The sequence below is a fragment of the Athene noctua genome, chromosome 2 (assembly GCF_965140245.1).
Source record: "Athene noctua chromosome 2, bAthNoc1.hap1.1, whole genome shotgun sequence".
In the NCBI taxonomy this organism is placed as follows: domain Eukaryota; kingdom Metazoa; phylum Chordata; class Aves; order Strigiformes; family Strigidae; genus Athene; species Athene noctua.
The window spans coordinates 47820096-47838217 of record NC_134038.1 but is presented as its reverse complement, the minus strand read 5'-3'; the positions used below and the strand labels follow the sequence as shown (position 1 = coordinate 47838217).

Below are 18122 nucleotides of genomic sequence, written 5' to 3'. Positions count from 1 at the left end.
TGCACGTACATATTGCCTACAGTGCACTGCAATGCTAAACTAAAGGTATCAGGGATTTCCCTACTTGGTAACGTCAAACCTAAGATAGAACATGGTCAATCTGCATGAGAAGTAATCTTCCAAAACACTTCTGTCATTGGCCACTGCATGCAAAGACATTTACTGGAGAAAAAACAGCCAAGAAATACCAACATCAGAGGACAAACACTAGGACATGGAAGACTATAACAACTTCTGCTGGATGTTCACTGTACAGCATATGTCACCATTTAAAAGAAGCCTCAGAGAAGACAAACTTCAAATCATAAATGGTCTCATAAAATCTAGTGCAGTAGCTGTGTAAAATGAAAATATAATAATAGTTTATGTAAATTGAGACATTTTATGCAAACTATTTACATGGGATTGTTAAAGAATTAATAGTGAGGCTTCTTTATTAAACACTCATTTTAAAAAAACTGGTAATGCTCAGAAAAGAGATATGCTTTCCCACATAATGGTAAAAGTATATTCACTGGAACTTTTCAAATCAGAGTAACATTTTACAGTAATTCTTATAAACAAACAAGAACAACTATGGCAAATATTTTCAACTGAGTATAGCTGTTTTTCCTCACTGGAATTTCACAGAATCCTACCAGCTCAACAGATGTGTGAAATCCGACATTTTCTGCATAAAACAGGATACATGGGTATTTAATGTATCTTCTAAGCAAGTAGCTATAACATGCATACAGACATAGTCTTTCTACATTTTTGTCCATATACTTATTTCACCAAACAGCAGTTCAGAAAGTATTTAAGTAATGAGATATATTTTATTATTGTTTCTCTAGATGATGTATACTATAATTTTAAATAGATCATATTTAAAATATATTATAGAAAGCATTGCTATAATAAATAGCCCATTCAAACTAATTGCCATTGGATATACGGGATATATGTATATATAATAATGATATAATAGTCTTCTACAGAAAGCTGTTGTTCTGATACAAAAGTCCCTGTTTTTCTGTAGTTGTTTTGGGTTTTAGCACTTGCTCATTCATTTCAGAGCTGCCATTTCCTATAGTAATGGTAAAGTAGTTGTACTTGTTCTACATAAAAACAGTAACCCAGTCTAATTTACTCATTCTTGTAGTTTCAAATGTAGTTAAAACAACTGAAGTCACAGACATGGCCACTGAGAAAGAAACTACATTCTAGTGCTTTGGATAAACCAAAATTAAGTTTTATAAATGTCAACCTAAAAGCACAAACCAGCATGTTCTGCAAATAATCTCAGAACCAAAACCAGGATAAAACCTGTCCATTATGAGCAAGTAAAGCTTTTTAAGAAATACCTTCTAAATGTACTTTAACTCTTGTCTGTGTATGGATAGTCACTTATGACTAAAGAACATTTCTCAATATCATGAGAACATGGTCAGCACATAAACGGGCAAAGCAAAGGGAGCTATACACAATGTCATTTCCTCCTCTGCTACAGAATCCCGACAAAAAAAAAAAAAAAGGAGATCATTCAAGGATAGGAAAGGAGGGATATAAGGATGAGAATAATTTATATGTGGATTACAAAACCTGAAGAACTTCAGTGATCAGAAAGTGGTACCTTTTTCTATCTTTGAGTGATGTACGTATTCATAATGTGAATGCTCCAAGCAGTAAGTTCCCATATCCACAATCATCACAGGAGCAGTTGCTGAGTTCCTGAAGCAAATAGAATCACTCTATCACATGCTGCATTAGCTTTGAGTCTTCCTCAGTATTACTGCAGTGGTTGATAAGAATATAGATAAAGCTTCAGGAGACATTAAGAATGGAGGCATTTTTTAGCAAAATCACTAATACAGCTTCAGCTCAGATGGGCACATTGCAGTGACAGAAAAAGGCTGTATTTGAGTGGTTTCACAAGACACCTTGACATATTTCATTCTCAGTTTATGTATTCATACAGAGAAGGCCATGTCCACATCGGCAATTAATATGAACCTTCTAGTGCACCATCTTAAAAATTTTGTTTTGCTAGTAGAAAAGCAAAGAATTACCTAGATGTCAAAGTGGAAAACACTCTCACTTTACAGGTATGATGTATAGACAAGTAAATAGAAATGTTGACTCTGTGACTGATGTGAAAGTCAGGAACCAAGAAAAAGTGTAGGAGGACTAGTCCCTCCTATCTGGAAAGAACATAATCTATGGTAGATGAGTCATAAAGGTCTGAAGTGTTCATCCCCTCACTCCTTATCAGGGAACTGTCACATGTGACTCTACTTCAGCAGGAGCTAGACTTTGCTGACTTTCAAAGAACTATTTCTTCTACACGCCAGGGGGAAAAGATTTTACTGCCATGTTCTGTAGTACTATAATAAAAATTAGGGTAGCCATTCATACTGTACCTAAGTATGAACACTTTCATCTGTGTGTTCAAGCTCAAGATAGTCATGTTAGTCTCAGTTCCTCCAGCTATCAAAACAGAGAGCTTTTCCTTTGCCCCTCAATCAGGAGCGTTGAAAGAATCTCTGTTTCACGGTGGATCAGGACTGGAGCAAGATCTGCTTCTTTGGCCTCTTTAAAAACCCAATAACTTTATCATGATGCTGACCCATCTTGTTACTCCTGTTGGACATTAGGTGCTTCTGTTCTGTTGTTTGGACAAAAGGCTCACCATCAAAGTGTTAGATTGCTCAGTACTACAGTGCAGTTCTTTCAAGTTTGTTTCTAATGGTGAATGGTCAAAATCTCATGTCAGGAGGTCTCATTACAGTACATTATCTATAATAACTGGAGGGTAATAGATTTCTGATATATAACCACCTAACAACTGATGCCAGAGGATACAGGCGTTGAACATCTCTGATACTCATGAAACGATAATCATGACCATAGTCGAAACAGGATATGATACACTTCATATAACGTACCACTAAGGAGTCAATATTTGGTATCCATGACAGGTGAGGATGTCAAGCAAGATAAAATGTGAGAAAAAAAAGGAATCTTGGGCATGAAGTTGAAAGAATGCTTGGGCATGAAATCAAAACTTTGCCTTCTGTTATGACAGATCACTATATTTTTTCATATTCAGAACAACTGTTACAATCTTTAACATAATATTGGATATAAAATGTATCTGGTAACATACTTTAGATGATAATACAGTACAGACTACAAAAAAAACCAAAGAAAAGTGCTAAAAAATCTAAGGGATAAACTAAATTTTTTATGACTGTTGTCTGCAATGCTTTTAGACACATGGGTACCATGTGCTTATCTTAGAGAATATAATTTCTATTATATGCTATTAGTGTGCAAATCTATAAGAAAAATGTATTATGGTTTATTTTCATATCGTATCAAAACAATGACATGGCAAAAATGTGATAACAAAATTACAATGTATTTGTTCATTGTTTTCAGCACAGCTAAGCAGTCGTCTAATGGTTTATTCCTCACATGCCATTGAAAGTCCACAAATTTATTCTAGTGCTATTCACACTATCTAATGAAGATAGTATACTCAGCTTCTCTATTTTCAAACTCTTTCTTGTTGTTCTCTCATATTTTAATTTAACCATTGGTTTTGCTCTGCATTTCAGTGGGATCATTTCAGTTCATTTAATGTGAACTTCAAAGAAAGGACTGCAATTATTTATAATTCACAGAGCATATTGTCTTTGAAAATCTGTATACTTGGGGAATCGCTACATGTCTGGAACTTAAAAAGAACACTTAATGAATAGCATTACTTAGCATGGTATCACATAAAAATCGCCACATCTCTTGTACTGAGTTCTTTTCCAATAACACTTGAGGAAAACAGCTACCTTTGAGGTCATGGAGTAGGAGTGAGTAGGAAAGTCTAAAAGCCACATACTCATGTACACTACTACAGGCAAATAACATCCTTGCCTCCCAAAACTCCTCCTGCTTTTGAAAAATCAACTAGTATCAAAAATCCTCTGCAAGACACCAGCATAGCACTTTCCTGAACAGTAACACATGTTACAGTTTTTGCATACAACTCTACTGGAACATACCAAGAATGCAACGTATTAAGCTTCTGAATTTAGAGAAGGTGCTGTGAAGTTTTCTAATACTAGCACATCTGCAAGATTTTAGGAAACCTACTGCTGTTCCTGATCTATTTCCACAATGTTTAACCATCCTCTCATTAGCAACAAATCATTCAAAGAGATATGCAAATAATTCTGATCAATTCCAGCATGACTTTATAACCCTTTTAAAAACTACAACTGCTCTTGGTATGTGATGAGATGCAAAGAAAAAATAAAACTGAAGATGAAGTTCAGTTCTTATTTTAGCATATTTCATGAGACTTTCTTGCCTTTATGGAAGACTGTAAAGGAATAGAATGGCAGAAGACTTCTGTGCAATGAAAGAGAAAAGCTGAATTTATTTACAGGTTTTTCCAGTTACTACCACAACACTTCTGTTGCATTATCAATGAACTGAAGATTTTGGTGTTAAGACCTCTCCCTGCAACATGTATTATTTTTCCATTCCATTTTTTCAAACAGGAATCAAACCACAATCCAATTAATTTTTACACATTATGTACAGTTGAGAAGATAACCTGCATATCTTAAGTGGCTGTTCACTGCCTTAATCATAAAACTAGACTGAGAAGGTACGCATTGACATGGATCACAGTGAAGAAGCTAGATCTAAGCATTTAATCCATGTTGAATTTTAGAGGAGACACAAGTAAACATGGTATTTCCTCTCCCTGTCGGCTCCAATATGACATTTTGTGTTGCATGATTTCTTCCTCTTAAGAAAAGTCTCACATATTAGCAAACTGAGACGTGAATCTGTGCTAAATATTTATGGTACAGGTAACTGAAATAGCTAATTCAGGAGAAGCAGAATATGTCTGTCATATTTTTTAGTTCATACCTCATCACAATTGGCCACACATAATTATGCCACTTATTAATTTAGATTGTTTAGCCTCTATAGGTACCTACCTATTATATAAATTTAAACACACTGTACAAATCAGCTTTAATATAAAGCTTCCCATTCTACACTGATAATAAAAAGAAATACAATGAGGACAATCAAGTAAACCTAATGTTTTCTGGCCCTTAGCCAAAAGTATAAGAAATATCACGTCTGTCTCACAGAAAGCCTTATAGATATACAATGTTCCATCATTCTTGCATTGTACATCTCCTCACTGACGGTACTTAACTAACCCTACACCCCCAGCAAATTTTCAAAAAGCAATATACAAATGTTAGCTGAATAGTATCTTTTCTGAGCTTTGTAACTGCTACTCCCAAGCACGTCACATTCGCATATGATCACATGTGAACTCTGTTCATTCCTTTGTATCAGTGCAATAGCTATGCACAAGAAAGGTGTTAGGGGAATGGTATTCCTGTAGGGGTTTTCTTTTGGATGAGATATAAATGGAAGGTCCTACACAAACTGGTCATTAGCAATCCCAAGGAACTCTTCATAAGAGTAGGTGTGTTAACTTCAGTCTCCTGGCCAAATTCCAGCTCAGGTAATTACATTCAGCCTACCTAATTTCCCACTGCAATTACAAATACAGAGAGATCCTTAATTTCTAGTCCCAAGCCACTGTGCAGTGTTGAACAGTTGCTATGTTTCACCCAGGGTGGCTGCACTTTAGCAGTGGATAAAGCAACCTGTGTATAAATTGTGACAGTTTGTAAAACATTTTGGAATTGTTTGAGACGAAAGTGCTTTATAGTTAAGATCATTCTAATTGAAATAATTGCCTGCTGCTGATCTAAATATTGCTTGTAAAAAATCTTTAGAAGGAAACCTTCCTGGTGCTCTGGACAAATCACCTAGTAAATATTTAATCAGTCTTAAATGTAAGTATTATAATTTGAAACTGCATATATGCAAGAGCAAGATTAAAAAAAAAAAAAAAATACAACCTCTAGCAATCTTTAATGCAGTTTACAAGCATTTGAGCCATCAGCAATATAGGATCACTGCTCCAGTGTAAAATTAATGGCACATCCAATCTGTCAAACTTCACTCTTACTATTACCATCCCAACAAAGGCCTTAGATATGCATAAATATACCACTATGTCAAAGCTGTCTATAAAGCAACAATAAGAATGTTGGCAGATACCATTAGACAGGGGCTGTTTCTAAAACGGATTACTAAAACCACATTAAAATCATACATCTCTACACGGTAAATGTGTAAATTTTCAGTTTCCTCAAAGTCTCTCTCTTGAGTTTCACGTCCAAAGACTAACTAGATTACCACTGAACTGAAAACTCTCTTGCCATAAAATTCAGGATGATCTGACCCCATAATTCAGAAAAATTAGATAAAAAAGAAAAAGAATATCAAAGAGAACTGAAGGAGCATAGGTACAAAGAGCTGAAATAAACTGAACAAAACCAGTAAAGTCCATTTTTTTTTCCAAAGAAACTATAAACAAGACCACTATGTAAACTGAGGCTTGGAACTGCTCTCATGAAACTAGAATACTAGTTTATTTTTACTAGTTCAGTGTGGTATCCTGTGATTGGAGTAAAGTTATATTCTATGTCAACTTACATGCAACTTTAGTGCTACCTTCATTGCCACCATTGGACAATGGAAATGTATTATCCCAGGGCATAAAGGGTTTCATAAAGGGTAGGTGGAAGAAAATGGAAATCCAACACCGTTTAAGGAAATCAGTGAATAAATTACAAAAACTGTCCATTTGCCTGCCCCTTTTAATCTTACTGTCGTATTCAAACTATTGGGCATGTAACTGAATATCTCAACTGTACCTGAAGAAATAATGGAGCGTGTCTCTGCAGTAAAACAGAACGGCACTAAACTGATGAGTTTAACCCAGCAGAAAGAGCGGCTGTAAACATGACAAATGCCTGCTATTGATTTCAGGTTTAATTACTCTGTGCAGCACTGACAAAGCCCATCAGATGTTGTTGTGAAGTGTAAATGGAACAAACTACACTTCACTGCCCATAGGAAACTGATGGTGTCTGCAGTTTGCATTGTTTACTTTATCCTCCGTAAACTTCAGCCTTGATCAAATTAACAAGTGCTACTAACCTCCAACAAACTACAATGCACTATGATTTTACAGCAACAGCCTTGGAACAATAGTTCTGCAGCATTTCATTGATAACAAATGTCTGGCTAATGACATCGTAATGGCAGCTGCTGAACCTTACTGTCCAGCACTGCATGGCCTCCAACCAGGCTAGGAAGAATTTTGAAACACACTCTCTTGCATTTCCTCCTATTTTGGGGGAAAGGACAGATTACTCATTTAATATTCTGATAAAACTTTGAGTTCAAATATACTGCCCAGGCTATCTAGGAAGACTCTGTTTCCATTGATAACAGCAGAACAATAAAATCAGACCACATTTAGCACGTCGTAGCTACCACTCAAAATGTTCTCTGAAATAATTTCCTTTTCTTCACACATATACAGCCCTACTTAGTCACCCTTGTAGCTTTTCAGTTCTCCCTCCATTCTCCTCTTCTGCATTTTCTCTTTTCATTCTGCTTGTTTAGCATTCTGGCAATCAACAAAGGTAACATACAGGGTGTAACAAATGAATACATTTTGAACCAACTTATTGCAAAAACTGCTCTATTGTTTTTGTTCATGCACAAGATAGTTTCTCAGCTTCCACCACATTGAGACTGAGCTTGCTAATTCATAAATGAAAGCTGTTGTTCATCTTCAAATTTTCTCCTTCTGGAGTAAGATTCTACTGTCAGCATAACTATAAACAGCATTGTGGGGTACGTCTTCATTGCTTTTGAAGTGTGCTATAAACAAAGGGGCTTTGTTACAAGTAAACTGTTCAGGAAATAGAAAAACTAGGTGCTGGTTTGAGCTGTTCAAACACTGACAGGAAAAACACCTATTGATATTTAGCCTACTTAGGTAAAGCAATAATTGTGTCTCCTAACTGCAGCCCTGCAGACCCACAGCTCTAAGGTTTTGCCTCTTGTTCCTCAAAGGATGAGCTTAAGACACGTATCCCCTTAATGTTCACAGTAACGTGAACACAGCACATAGACACAAATGGGCTAAGTAATCTGGACAGCCCTATTTCCTTCCAATAATCAGCAGAATCTAGAAGACTTTTAAGGGATGGAAAAAAGGATGGGATGTGTGCATCTGCAGAGCCAATATATACCAACTCTAATAATTACTGGTAAGCAGACATTATTTCCCTCATCATGCACCCATTTTGAGGGGAATAGCATGCAGAATAATCCCCAGGGGATCTGATGAAGTAAACAATGAGTGCAGAATTGCTGTCCCAACATAAGCATCGGCACAAAATGCCAAATCAATAGACTAGTGCTGTGCACAGGTAAGATGAAGAAAGAATGATTTCCTGTGAGCGATAGTTACAACTACTCTTGCAGTATGAAGAACCAGCCTGGCCTCAAGGTTGATTCTGGAAGACTTGTATTGTCCAAATACAAAAAGTTTAGACTGTTTTCAGTGATATGACAGAACAGAAAATACGTCCTTATGGAAAGGAAAGACAGTGATGTAGGTTGTGGGTTGTTTTTATTTTGAAAGAACAAGTTTTTAAAATACAAGCAAGTTATTGGCAGGAAAGTTATATATTTGTTTAGAGAGCTGTGTCACTGCAAAGAATCTGTGTCATGATATGTAGGAAGGGCTAGGCTTGCTCGTAAAACAGGCTATTTGCAGGTCCAGGTTTGACCTGAAAAAAAATCAGTCCTGAATTTGTGTTCATTTGCAGTCAACATGGCAAAAAAATTAGTTTCACATGAAATCTGAAAATTCTTCTTAAATGCAGTTGGAAGATGGAAGGGGCACTTAGACTTGCCGGTTTTTCTAACTAATACAGCTTTACATGAGAAATATGGGACAGGAACAGATTGAAAATCCAATGTTTGAGTCAGAATTGATGCCTGGTACTGATTTTGTCAGCATACTCTGCTTGCTAGTCTCATTAAGTGCACATAGTCTTATTTGCAACAGAGGATATTTTCTTTTACTGACTTCAATTATTCTCCTTCTGGAGTTCAAATATTTATTAAACAATATTAAATAAGGACACGAATACCATTGATTTTTATAGTTTTTTCAGTCTTTTATAAGACATGCTTTGACTTTTTCCTTTGGAGGGCCTTTTTTAAGGAATCTCCCTACAAAAATTTGCTTGCTATGAATATACTTTTGTATCAATCTTAGAACATAAAAAGAATGAACACTTAAGTTCCAAGGTCCTCCTGAACAGTTGGGTTTCTTCAACAACTCTTCTTCCTTTGTCAATAGAGGCAACACAAAATGCTGAAAAAATATTGATATTTCCACGAAAGATTTAAAGGAATTTAGAAAACAATTTGGATCATGTTATTTTTACCTGCCTCCTTGTCTTGAAGTGTTTACAATTTGGGAATTTAAATATCTTCAAAGACCTATATTGTTATGGGTGAATTTGTCTGAAATTTCTTTGCCTGAAAACTTCTTAGAGTACTGACAGCCTTAGATCCATGATTATGAGTCTATGCCTTGTCTATGGTGTAGACCAACAAAATTTACAAACTAAACCAAAATACTTTTGACCCTGCCTTTGAAAAAAAAATAATTTGGTGTTCTTCCAGCATGTCTTTTATCTATATGGGAAAGGATAATTAAACACTAAAACTAACAACCACCATGTAGAGCAGAGGTTTTTATGATACCAAGCTCTGCCTACAATCTAGTAATCTAATCTTTTTCCTCAGGTAACAAGTATCAAGATCTTGCTATTCGAGGAAAGGACATCTTTTGCGATAGCACAGCTAGGTTTTTCTGTTCTCAATAATCCAAATACTCAGATCTTTATAGCAATATCCAGATAGGGAGAAATCCATGTAAAGATGTATAGCAATCAGTAGTTAACTCTTCCATCAGAGTCATTTGGATACTAGGGAACCAAACATCTATATGTCAGAAACATTTGAGTGTCCAGCTTGCAGAATTTGGAAAATAGTTGAAAAGATGAGTCTATAGTTATTTTACCGATTCACTGAAATGAAAGATACAATAGTTCTATGATTTTTATATTATTTTGAAAGAACAAAGCTTTTATTACATAATTCAAAAACATGGAGTCTTTGTTTCCTTCAGCAGTAGATGTAAAGTGTAAGTAAATTACTTTTGGACTGGAAAAATTCAGCAGAAGTCAAAAATCTGCCGAAATTCCTCTTTGCATTGCAAAAAAACAGATCAGAATGGTAGAACAGCAACTTTTTTTTTTTTTTCTTCTGGAGTTTTTATTGAGTATAAAAATACCATTCTTAGCCTTATTTCATGATTAAGAAAATTCATTATCAATATTGCATGCAAATAATTTTCAATTCAATCATTCCAATAGCTAAAAGTGATGATTACCTCAAAAGTCACTACAGTAAATAGAAAAAATGGAGATCTGGTCCTGAGTGGCTCTAAAGATGGAGCCATAGTGATACTGACTGGAAAGTTAAAATTCTACAGTAAAATTCTAGATGTAGAGAAAAGTGCTGCTCTTAAGGAAAAAAAAAAAAAAAAAAAAAAGATGAAACTTGTCTCTTGCCAGCAATTCTAGATTACACAGATCAATCAAGATTGTGGATATCTCAGCTACTTTAGAAGGATAGCAATTTAGTCTCTCCATCTTCTCCCATGATCAATGTACTTTTAAAACTGCACTTGCCTCAATTCTGTGGTTTAAGATGATCAACTTTCTGGACTCCATGGAAGATTTATCTTTTCCTCAGTGTGAATTTCCTATTTCCAGCCTGTAACACTCATTTTATTCATGGTGACTGGATCTAGTATATCACAGTGATGCTGGTGATGAGATCATTTTTTTCTCTCTCCCTTCAAGTTTCTTAGTGAATAGGTCTAGTAGCACTTTTTTTTTTTTTTTCCTTCTCTACATGACTTTTCCTTATCCTATCTAAAGATAAAATGGTGACACTCAATAAACTGTATTTGTAAGAAATATTCATTTTATAAGAAATAAATTCAATTTATAACATTCACCTCATCTTCTCATAAAGTTCAAAGATAACACAGTGTGATACTGAGAAAAGGATTCAACCCCACGTCCTTTGTGTACGCTTCAAAATTTAAAGAGCTTTTAGATAGTCATCATTTAATACTCAGCATTTTTGAATTTGAAGAATCCATCATACTGATGTGGATGAAAGGGTAAAACTGTACACTTTATACATAAATCTCAAGTCTTTTAATGTACTGGGTCACCAGATTTCTTTTCAGAAGTAGAACATATTGAAATTCTTACTCCAAATAATATGTTTGACTTCAGAAACTTTTTTAAGAGCTAGACAAGCTGAAACTATCTGTAATTCATGTTTGGCTCTTCCAACAACAACTATAATTTGAATTGAATACATGGAAGTCTTCACAGGAATGGGTAACTCTCATTCCCATGTGCTTCTCCACATGGTATCCGTTCTAATGAGAAAAGGAAAGGGAGAAAAGGCATACAGAGGTCTATCCATCAACAGGGCATCCGATAAATAGGCTCTGAAAGAAAACAACACTGAATCCTTCTAACTTATGTCCGCAGAGGTCTATTATTTGAGGCCAATTGTCTGAAGGTAGAACAAATCTAGACACCCACACTGCTCTTCTACATGTATATAAGGATTGATTTCAAGTCTTCATCTTCCAAAGTCATGAAGATATGAACACCTTTTAAGAACTTCAAGTCTTATTTTTATTTTATGATGTGGTCTGTTATGATTTATACAGTACAAAGAATCTAAAAACAATGTTAAAGGGTTAAGATGGACTGGACTGCTTTGTGTTATAGCCAGTTTATTCCATGTTTATCCCCTTGTTATGGACAAGATCGCTCGGACAGTTTTGTACTCTCTGTGAATATCCTGGCCTTCCTGACTGAAATCTGCAATAATAACTGCATTGAATGGTTTAGCAATTAGAAGGACCACCTTGAATCTGTATCCAAACATCCTGAGAATTCTCCTGAGGAAAGGTACACTTACCAAGGATTGAACAAGAGCTTGCCACAGGAAGAATAAAGCTAAGGATAGTATAATCCTTGGAGAGTTTAAGGTGTAAGTATTCTGAGGATACTTAAAAGGATAGTTACCCAAATGATAGCTATAGAAATATTATCCTAAGTAAAAGGATTTTTTTAGAGCTTCACATGAATGTGAATAGTCAGACTGAAAGCAGTAAACTGAAATACTGGAATTGGAGGAGTTGTTAAGAGGAAAATATTCATAACTGAGTGGTACACATTCCGAGTCACTTTGGCATTTTCAAGAAGCATCACAGTTCAGCTATTGCCCGTCATACAATCACAGAATGGTTTGGGTTGGAAGGGACCTCTGAAGATCATCTAGCTCTAACCAGGGCTGCTCAAAGCCCTGTCCAACCTGCCCTTGAACACTTTCAGTGATGGGGCATCCAAAGCTTCTTGGGGCAACCAGACCAGTGTCTCACTAGTGTTTCAATCTTTTGCCCCAGTGTGAAAGAAAGTGTTTAAAATATCCTTGGAGCTAAATAAATACTAAACTAAAAAATACTACCACTCTCTATTTAGAAAGCCTTATCATGCTTAAAACTGAGTGTGTATTAAAGGCACCATCTGAGCAGAGGGCTAAATAAACAATTAAAAAATATTAAAAGCTATTGTAAAGTGTTGCATATTTGAATTTTTTTCTTTTCATTGAAGGCTTGACTAGGAACTTCTGTTTTTGTGAAGCTAAACAAATCAGGAATATTTTAAAGAATTAGTATAAAAAGGTTGACAAAACTGCATCAAATCCCACAGACATCTAGGCACGTATTTAAATTAGTGGATATGAGTAATCCTGTTGAATGTGCAGAATTTGAGCTTAAGTGCGTAATTCTAAAATACACTACAAACATGTACTAAAGCAATAGTAATCTTGAATACGTATGTGCCCATGCACACACAAACACAGACATTTAAAAGAGGGTTTTTTTTTTCCAAACTGAAGCTATACAATGACGAATTTGCCTCAGTTCAAAACATATCTTTGTGGTTTCCTAATAAAGACCACACAGAATCCATGTTAAAATGAAAAGTTAAACCACTTATATTCTAAGTAGAATGAAGACATACAGACCTAAATCTTGTATAACATATGAAATGCTTATGTATGCTTGATACATAGGACTCCATTAGATACTCTGTCACTGTCCAAATACAATTTTCTTTTTCTTTTTTTTTTAAATGAGTCAGTCAGAAACCTCTGATAGCACCATTTCAAATGCAAATAATTCTGTTCCAACTGCCTCTTTACATTAGCTAAATGAAGTCATCAGTAAACAAAATTGGAAGAAATCTTAACACAACTGCTGTAAACAACTTTAAAAGTTTTATATCCCAAAAGATTAAAACTGTTAGAAGACAGTTCAGATTCACTGGAGATGTTCACCACTGATAGAGTTTATAGTCAAAAAATAATCTCTCTCATCTCACCCAAACTGATACTGGTCACAGCAAATTATAATCAAAGATAGATTTCTTGGAGGGTGATAATACCATTAGATTTAAGGAATTAAAAATACATGAAACTTTTGAGTTAATGAACAGGGTCCTTAACTGCTCATTTAATTCAAACAGCTGTTTGTTAATGCCCTAAGCAGTGTCATAAACTGTGAAAATACTGTTGAGTGCAAGACACTAGTTAATGCTATAAAGCAACACATGCTCTAATATTAAAAGGATTTAATGGGATTAATAGAGAATAAAACATTAACTCCCTATTATGATGTTTTTAGGACCCAAGGGCAAATTCTGGCTAAAAAGGACTCTGGTTCTAAAAGCACAAAAAGTAAACTATAGCACTGTACAGCAAATCATGGCAATTTTATGCTCCTGAAAAAACGTGGAACCCTGATAAGATCACATCTGTTCCAATCACAGACTGGATAAAATCACTGTTTACTAAAGTCCTAAATAACTAAATATGTGGAACCCCAACAAGATCCCATCTGTTAAGACTACAATTTGGATAAGGTCCCATTACAAAAATTTCTATATAATAACATATTCACTACATATTAATGAAAATTTTTATTTTCTTCAGTTTCATCAATTCTTTCATAGGGATATACAATATTGTAAAAATTCTATTGCATAGTTAACCGGGTTGATGAACATTAATAATGTATTCAAATTTGGATTGTCACTTAAAAAAAAAATAATCAGGAACTAGTCTTAGTGCTTAAGCTCAGTCATATGTTCTTAATTCTAGTTATTTCAAATACATACATACAGTATCTTTTTCATTCCTAATGCAACGACAGGCTTGATAGTATATTTGTATGCAAATGACAAAAGCTTATTATTTGCAAAGGTGAATACTAGTTTTTCTGGTTTTCTTTTGAAAGAATATTCTAGGAATGAAACAGAAAGGCTGAATTTACCTTTATAGGTATAGCATATTTGAAAATTGCCAGTAGGAGGAGAATTTTTTTAAAAAGTTAATACAGTTAATAGTTAATACTCATATATAAATAAAATCTACTACAACTGCAATACCTTTTATTAAAAAGTCATATGGCAGAAAAAAAAGAATTAAGGAACTGGTCTTTTTTCTAAAGATTGAAGGAAGCAAGGTTAAACATTACACTTTCAGGTCTTGTTGTCCTCCAAAACATTATTAATTGCTTTATAGGGTAGTAGATAAAATGATATTTACTGATGTACTTTTAAATTAAAAATAAACCTAGCAATATTTTCTAAGCCATATATTTATAATTATTTGGTTAATTCCTGTATTTAAGATTTTTTAACAATAATTTGCAATTGTACTTGCATAGTAGATATTTCCACCTGGAAATCTCAGATCATGACTTTTAAAAGATCACAGGACCAGAGAGAGTAGAGCCCTCATTTTTAATAGAAGTGAAGGCTGGCAAACACCAAAAAAGCAATGAAAGATGTGAAGGTTCATAATTTCTACTTAAGTTCATCAAGAATACACATTTCCAGTGCTTAGTACTTCAAAAGGAAATTGTTTAAAACCAGTCACCTATCCAGGGGATAAGAACTAGTTACAAAGTAGTGGTCTTCAACTAAAGATGTCTTTAGATTCTCATGTATCAGCCTTTTCCATAAAAATACAGCAATTATTTATAGAATGAGGGAGAAGGAATGAAAAAACAAGCTAAGAAATAGTTTTCCACATTTAGACAAACTTTAAATATTTAGAAATGCTAATCAAAGTATATTGAAAAATCCAGTTCTCCCAGCAGAGATTTTAGTTTCAGATATGGGCTGCTGGGGTTTTTCTGTTATTTTGTTTTAGTCTGTGAATATATAAAGCAAAAAAATGTTCCTGAATGTTTATATTAGATTCCATCTGCAATAAAAGGCTCTATTTCCCTGACCCCTTCTGGCAGGTAGAACCATCCTGACCTTTTACCTTGGGCACATGTGTATGCTTCCCTATAGACTTTTTTTTCTGTTTAAAATACAGCATTCCAAAGATCTTTTCTGATTTCTCTTCCACCTTTCTCACTGTGTTACATATTTGCAAGTCAGCTTCTCCATGAATCCTTTTCCCAACTGAACTTGCTTATATGTACTGAGTCTTTAGAATTTGCTTCCCTATAAAGTTCATGTGGCTGCATTTTGTGAATCTGCACCTTATGATGCTGCTTCTAATTCAGTGGTCATCACTTAAAAGTTAGTATTTGCCAAATGTTACCACATAGTAATATTTGCCAAGTGTTACTATGTGTTCTGAAGTCTTACAGTGCAGACACAGAGGCTGGTACTAAATGCACAGTAACTGTGTAGAACTCACTAGAAAACGCTGGGCATCTTTCCTTCAGAAGGTGACTACTCTATTAGTGTCACTTGCTTTAAGATTTTCTACCACACTTAGGTTCGCAAAGACTTCCTACTTCTTAATAAAAAAGTAATTAAAAAAATCTAAATAGAAGACATTTCATATCATAAAACTTTCAAATATATTGTTTCCATTATACATATTCAGCAGTGCTCATTACTAGTAGCAAGTTTGTCTGGCTAGGATAGAGTTAAATTTCTTCATAGCAGTTCTTACAGTGCTGTGTTTTAGATTTGTTACCAAAACTGTGTTAATAATACATTAATGTTTTAACAGTGCTTGTCTTGTTTCTAGCAATCCTTCTCTTGTTTCTAACTCTGTTCCTCCACTGAATAAATTTGGGGTGGACAAGAGAGCAGGAGGGGACACAACCAGTCAGATGATCTAAACTAACCAGAGATATTCCATGCCATAATGTCATGCTCAGCAATGAAATGGAGAGGAAGGAGAATAGGTAAGTAGCCAGCTTTTGCTCAGGAACTGCTTGGGCATTGGTCTGCCCATGAGAGGTGATGAGAAATTGCCTTTGAATCTCCCTCCCTCCCTCCCTCCCTCCCTCCCTCCCTCCCTCCCTCCCTCCCTCCCTCCCTTTTCCACTTCTCCTGTGCTTATTAAACTATTTTTATCCTGATACACAAGTTTTCTTGTTTTTACTCTTCCGTTTCTCTTCTCCCATCCTGCTGGGAGTAGGGTGTGCAGGAATTGAGTGAGTGGCTCTGTGGACTTAGCAGCCATCTCAGGTGAGCCCACTACAAAGTTAGCTGACAGAAAATTACCTAGTAGTTCAAAATCAGGGAGATTCACACATCCTTAGAAAGAAGTCAAACAATTTTTTCTTATTATCACTCAATCCTGATAGCATGGAGGTGATATGTATGATAATTTTTTTGTTGTAAATTTCTTTTATAAATTCCAAAGTACTTCATCACTGTTCTCATTCATAAATTTAACCTGTAAAAAGGAAATTCCAAGGTCAAGACTGATACTCTTCTTTAACTATAGTTTACTATATCTAAATATAATGTTGTCTCCAATAATGGTAAACACAACAATCCAGGTTAAATTAAAAAAAAACCCGGACTGTTGGTTTTCTATGGAAATCAAAAGAACATTCATGACAAAAAGCAGTATTATTGTTGACAGTTTATTATGAATTTTGTGTTCTATGCTTCCCAAAGGGGGTGAGGGCTGAAAGCAGAAAGATCTGCTTCTTTCCTTGGTCCTGGATGCTGCTCCATGGGCAGATGGAGCCTACTGAGGAGAGACTGGGGGATATGCCCTTTTCCTGAAAACCACTGAACACGTTCATCTGGAAGAAACTCCTAGAGTATAGGCCAGAGCATGCTGAAAAATCACAGAAGAGTAGTAAACCTGCAGAATGAGCAAAGATTGGGAAACTCCTGAGAAGGGCAGGGAGCTGATTGTCAGACAGATCTCAAGGGTGCTAGAAAGCAGTTTCAGGTTCCCTGAAACCTCAGTAAAATTGAAGTTTTGTTTTTCTGTTTATGTTATGTTGATGGCAGGAAGAAGAAGTCACTGCAATGGCACAGAAGTAAGCCACCAAGTCAGGAAGATTTAGCAGATTCTTCGCTGAGAAAGTTCTGTTACTCAGGAGACCACCTGACACAACTGTCTTCACAGTGCTCGCTGCTCAGAAGAAAGAAGAAATGTCTTACTGTGTCATAGTAGGACTTTCCTCTAGCCTAGTATTCTTGTCAGCAAGAGATGTTATTTAGGGAGAGCACATGAGCTTTACTACTATCCAAGAATTAGTCCCCCACTGCCCCAGCATCCACAGTATGGTACATCCATGCTACTACCTTTAGCATTAGTTTATGGAACTGTTGTCCACAAACTTGCTTAATCCCTTTCAGAACCATTAATAATCTCTGTTTCCACAAACTCTTGTTTATGGAGAAGATTATTACTGACTGGGTGAAGAAAAAGTACTTTTAAAAATCTTAATTTTAAACCTATCTCCTACTAGTTTTGGTAACTTGTACCTGTCTCTAGTATTGCAAGATTTGTGAATAATAGTTCTATGTTCACCATATTCAGTGCCTCTGTGTCTTTGTCAATGAGGCACCTACCACAGCTATTTCCAAAATAGGTTCTAGAGGCTTTTTCAAATGTGACTTCAGAAGACAGTGAGGTCTCCACCACTCTGAAAGAAGCCCTGCCACAGAAATTTGAGATTATCCTATATCTCCATTTTCTAGAGGTTAGGAATATGA

General features: G+C 35.3%; 1 protein-coding gene across 1 annotated transcript in view; it reads right to left on the bottom strand.

Annotated features, from left to right (window-relative positions):
* Positions 1 to 18122, bottom strand: part of CCDC178 (coiled-coil domain containing 178) — a 176111-nt gene that overhangs the window by 70988 nt on the left and 87001 nt on the right. The window contains 1 exon segment of the mRNA XM_074897732.1: positions 12465 to 12472. Coding sequence (XP_074753833.1) covers positions 12465 to 12472 — 8 coding nt within the window.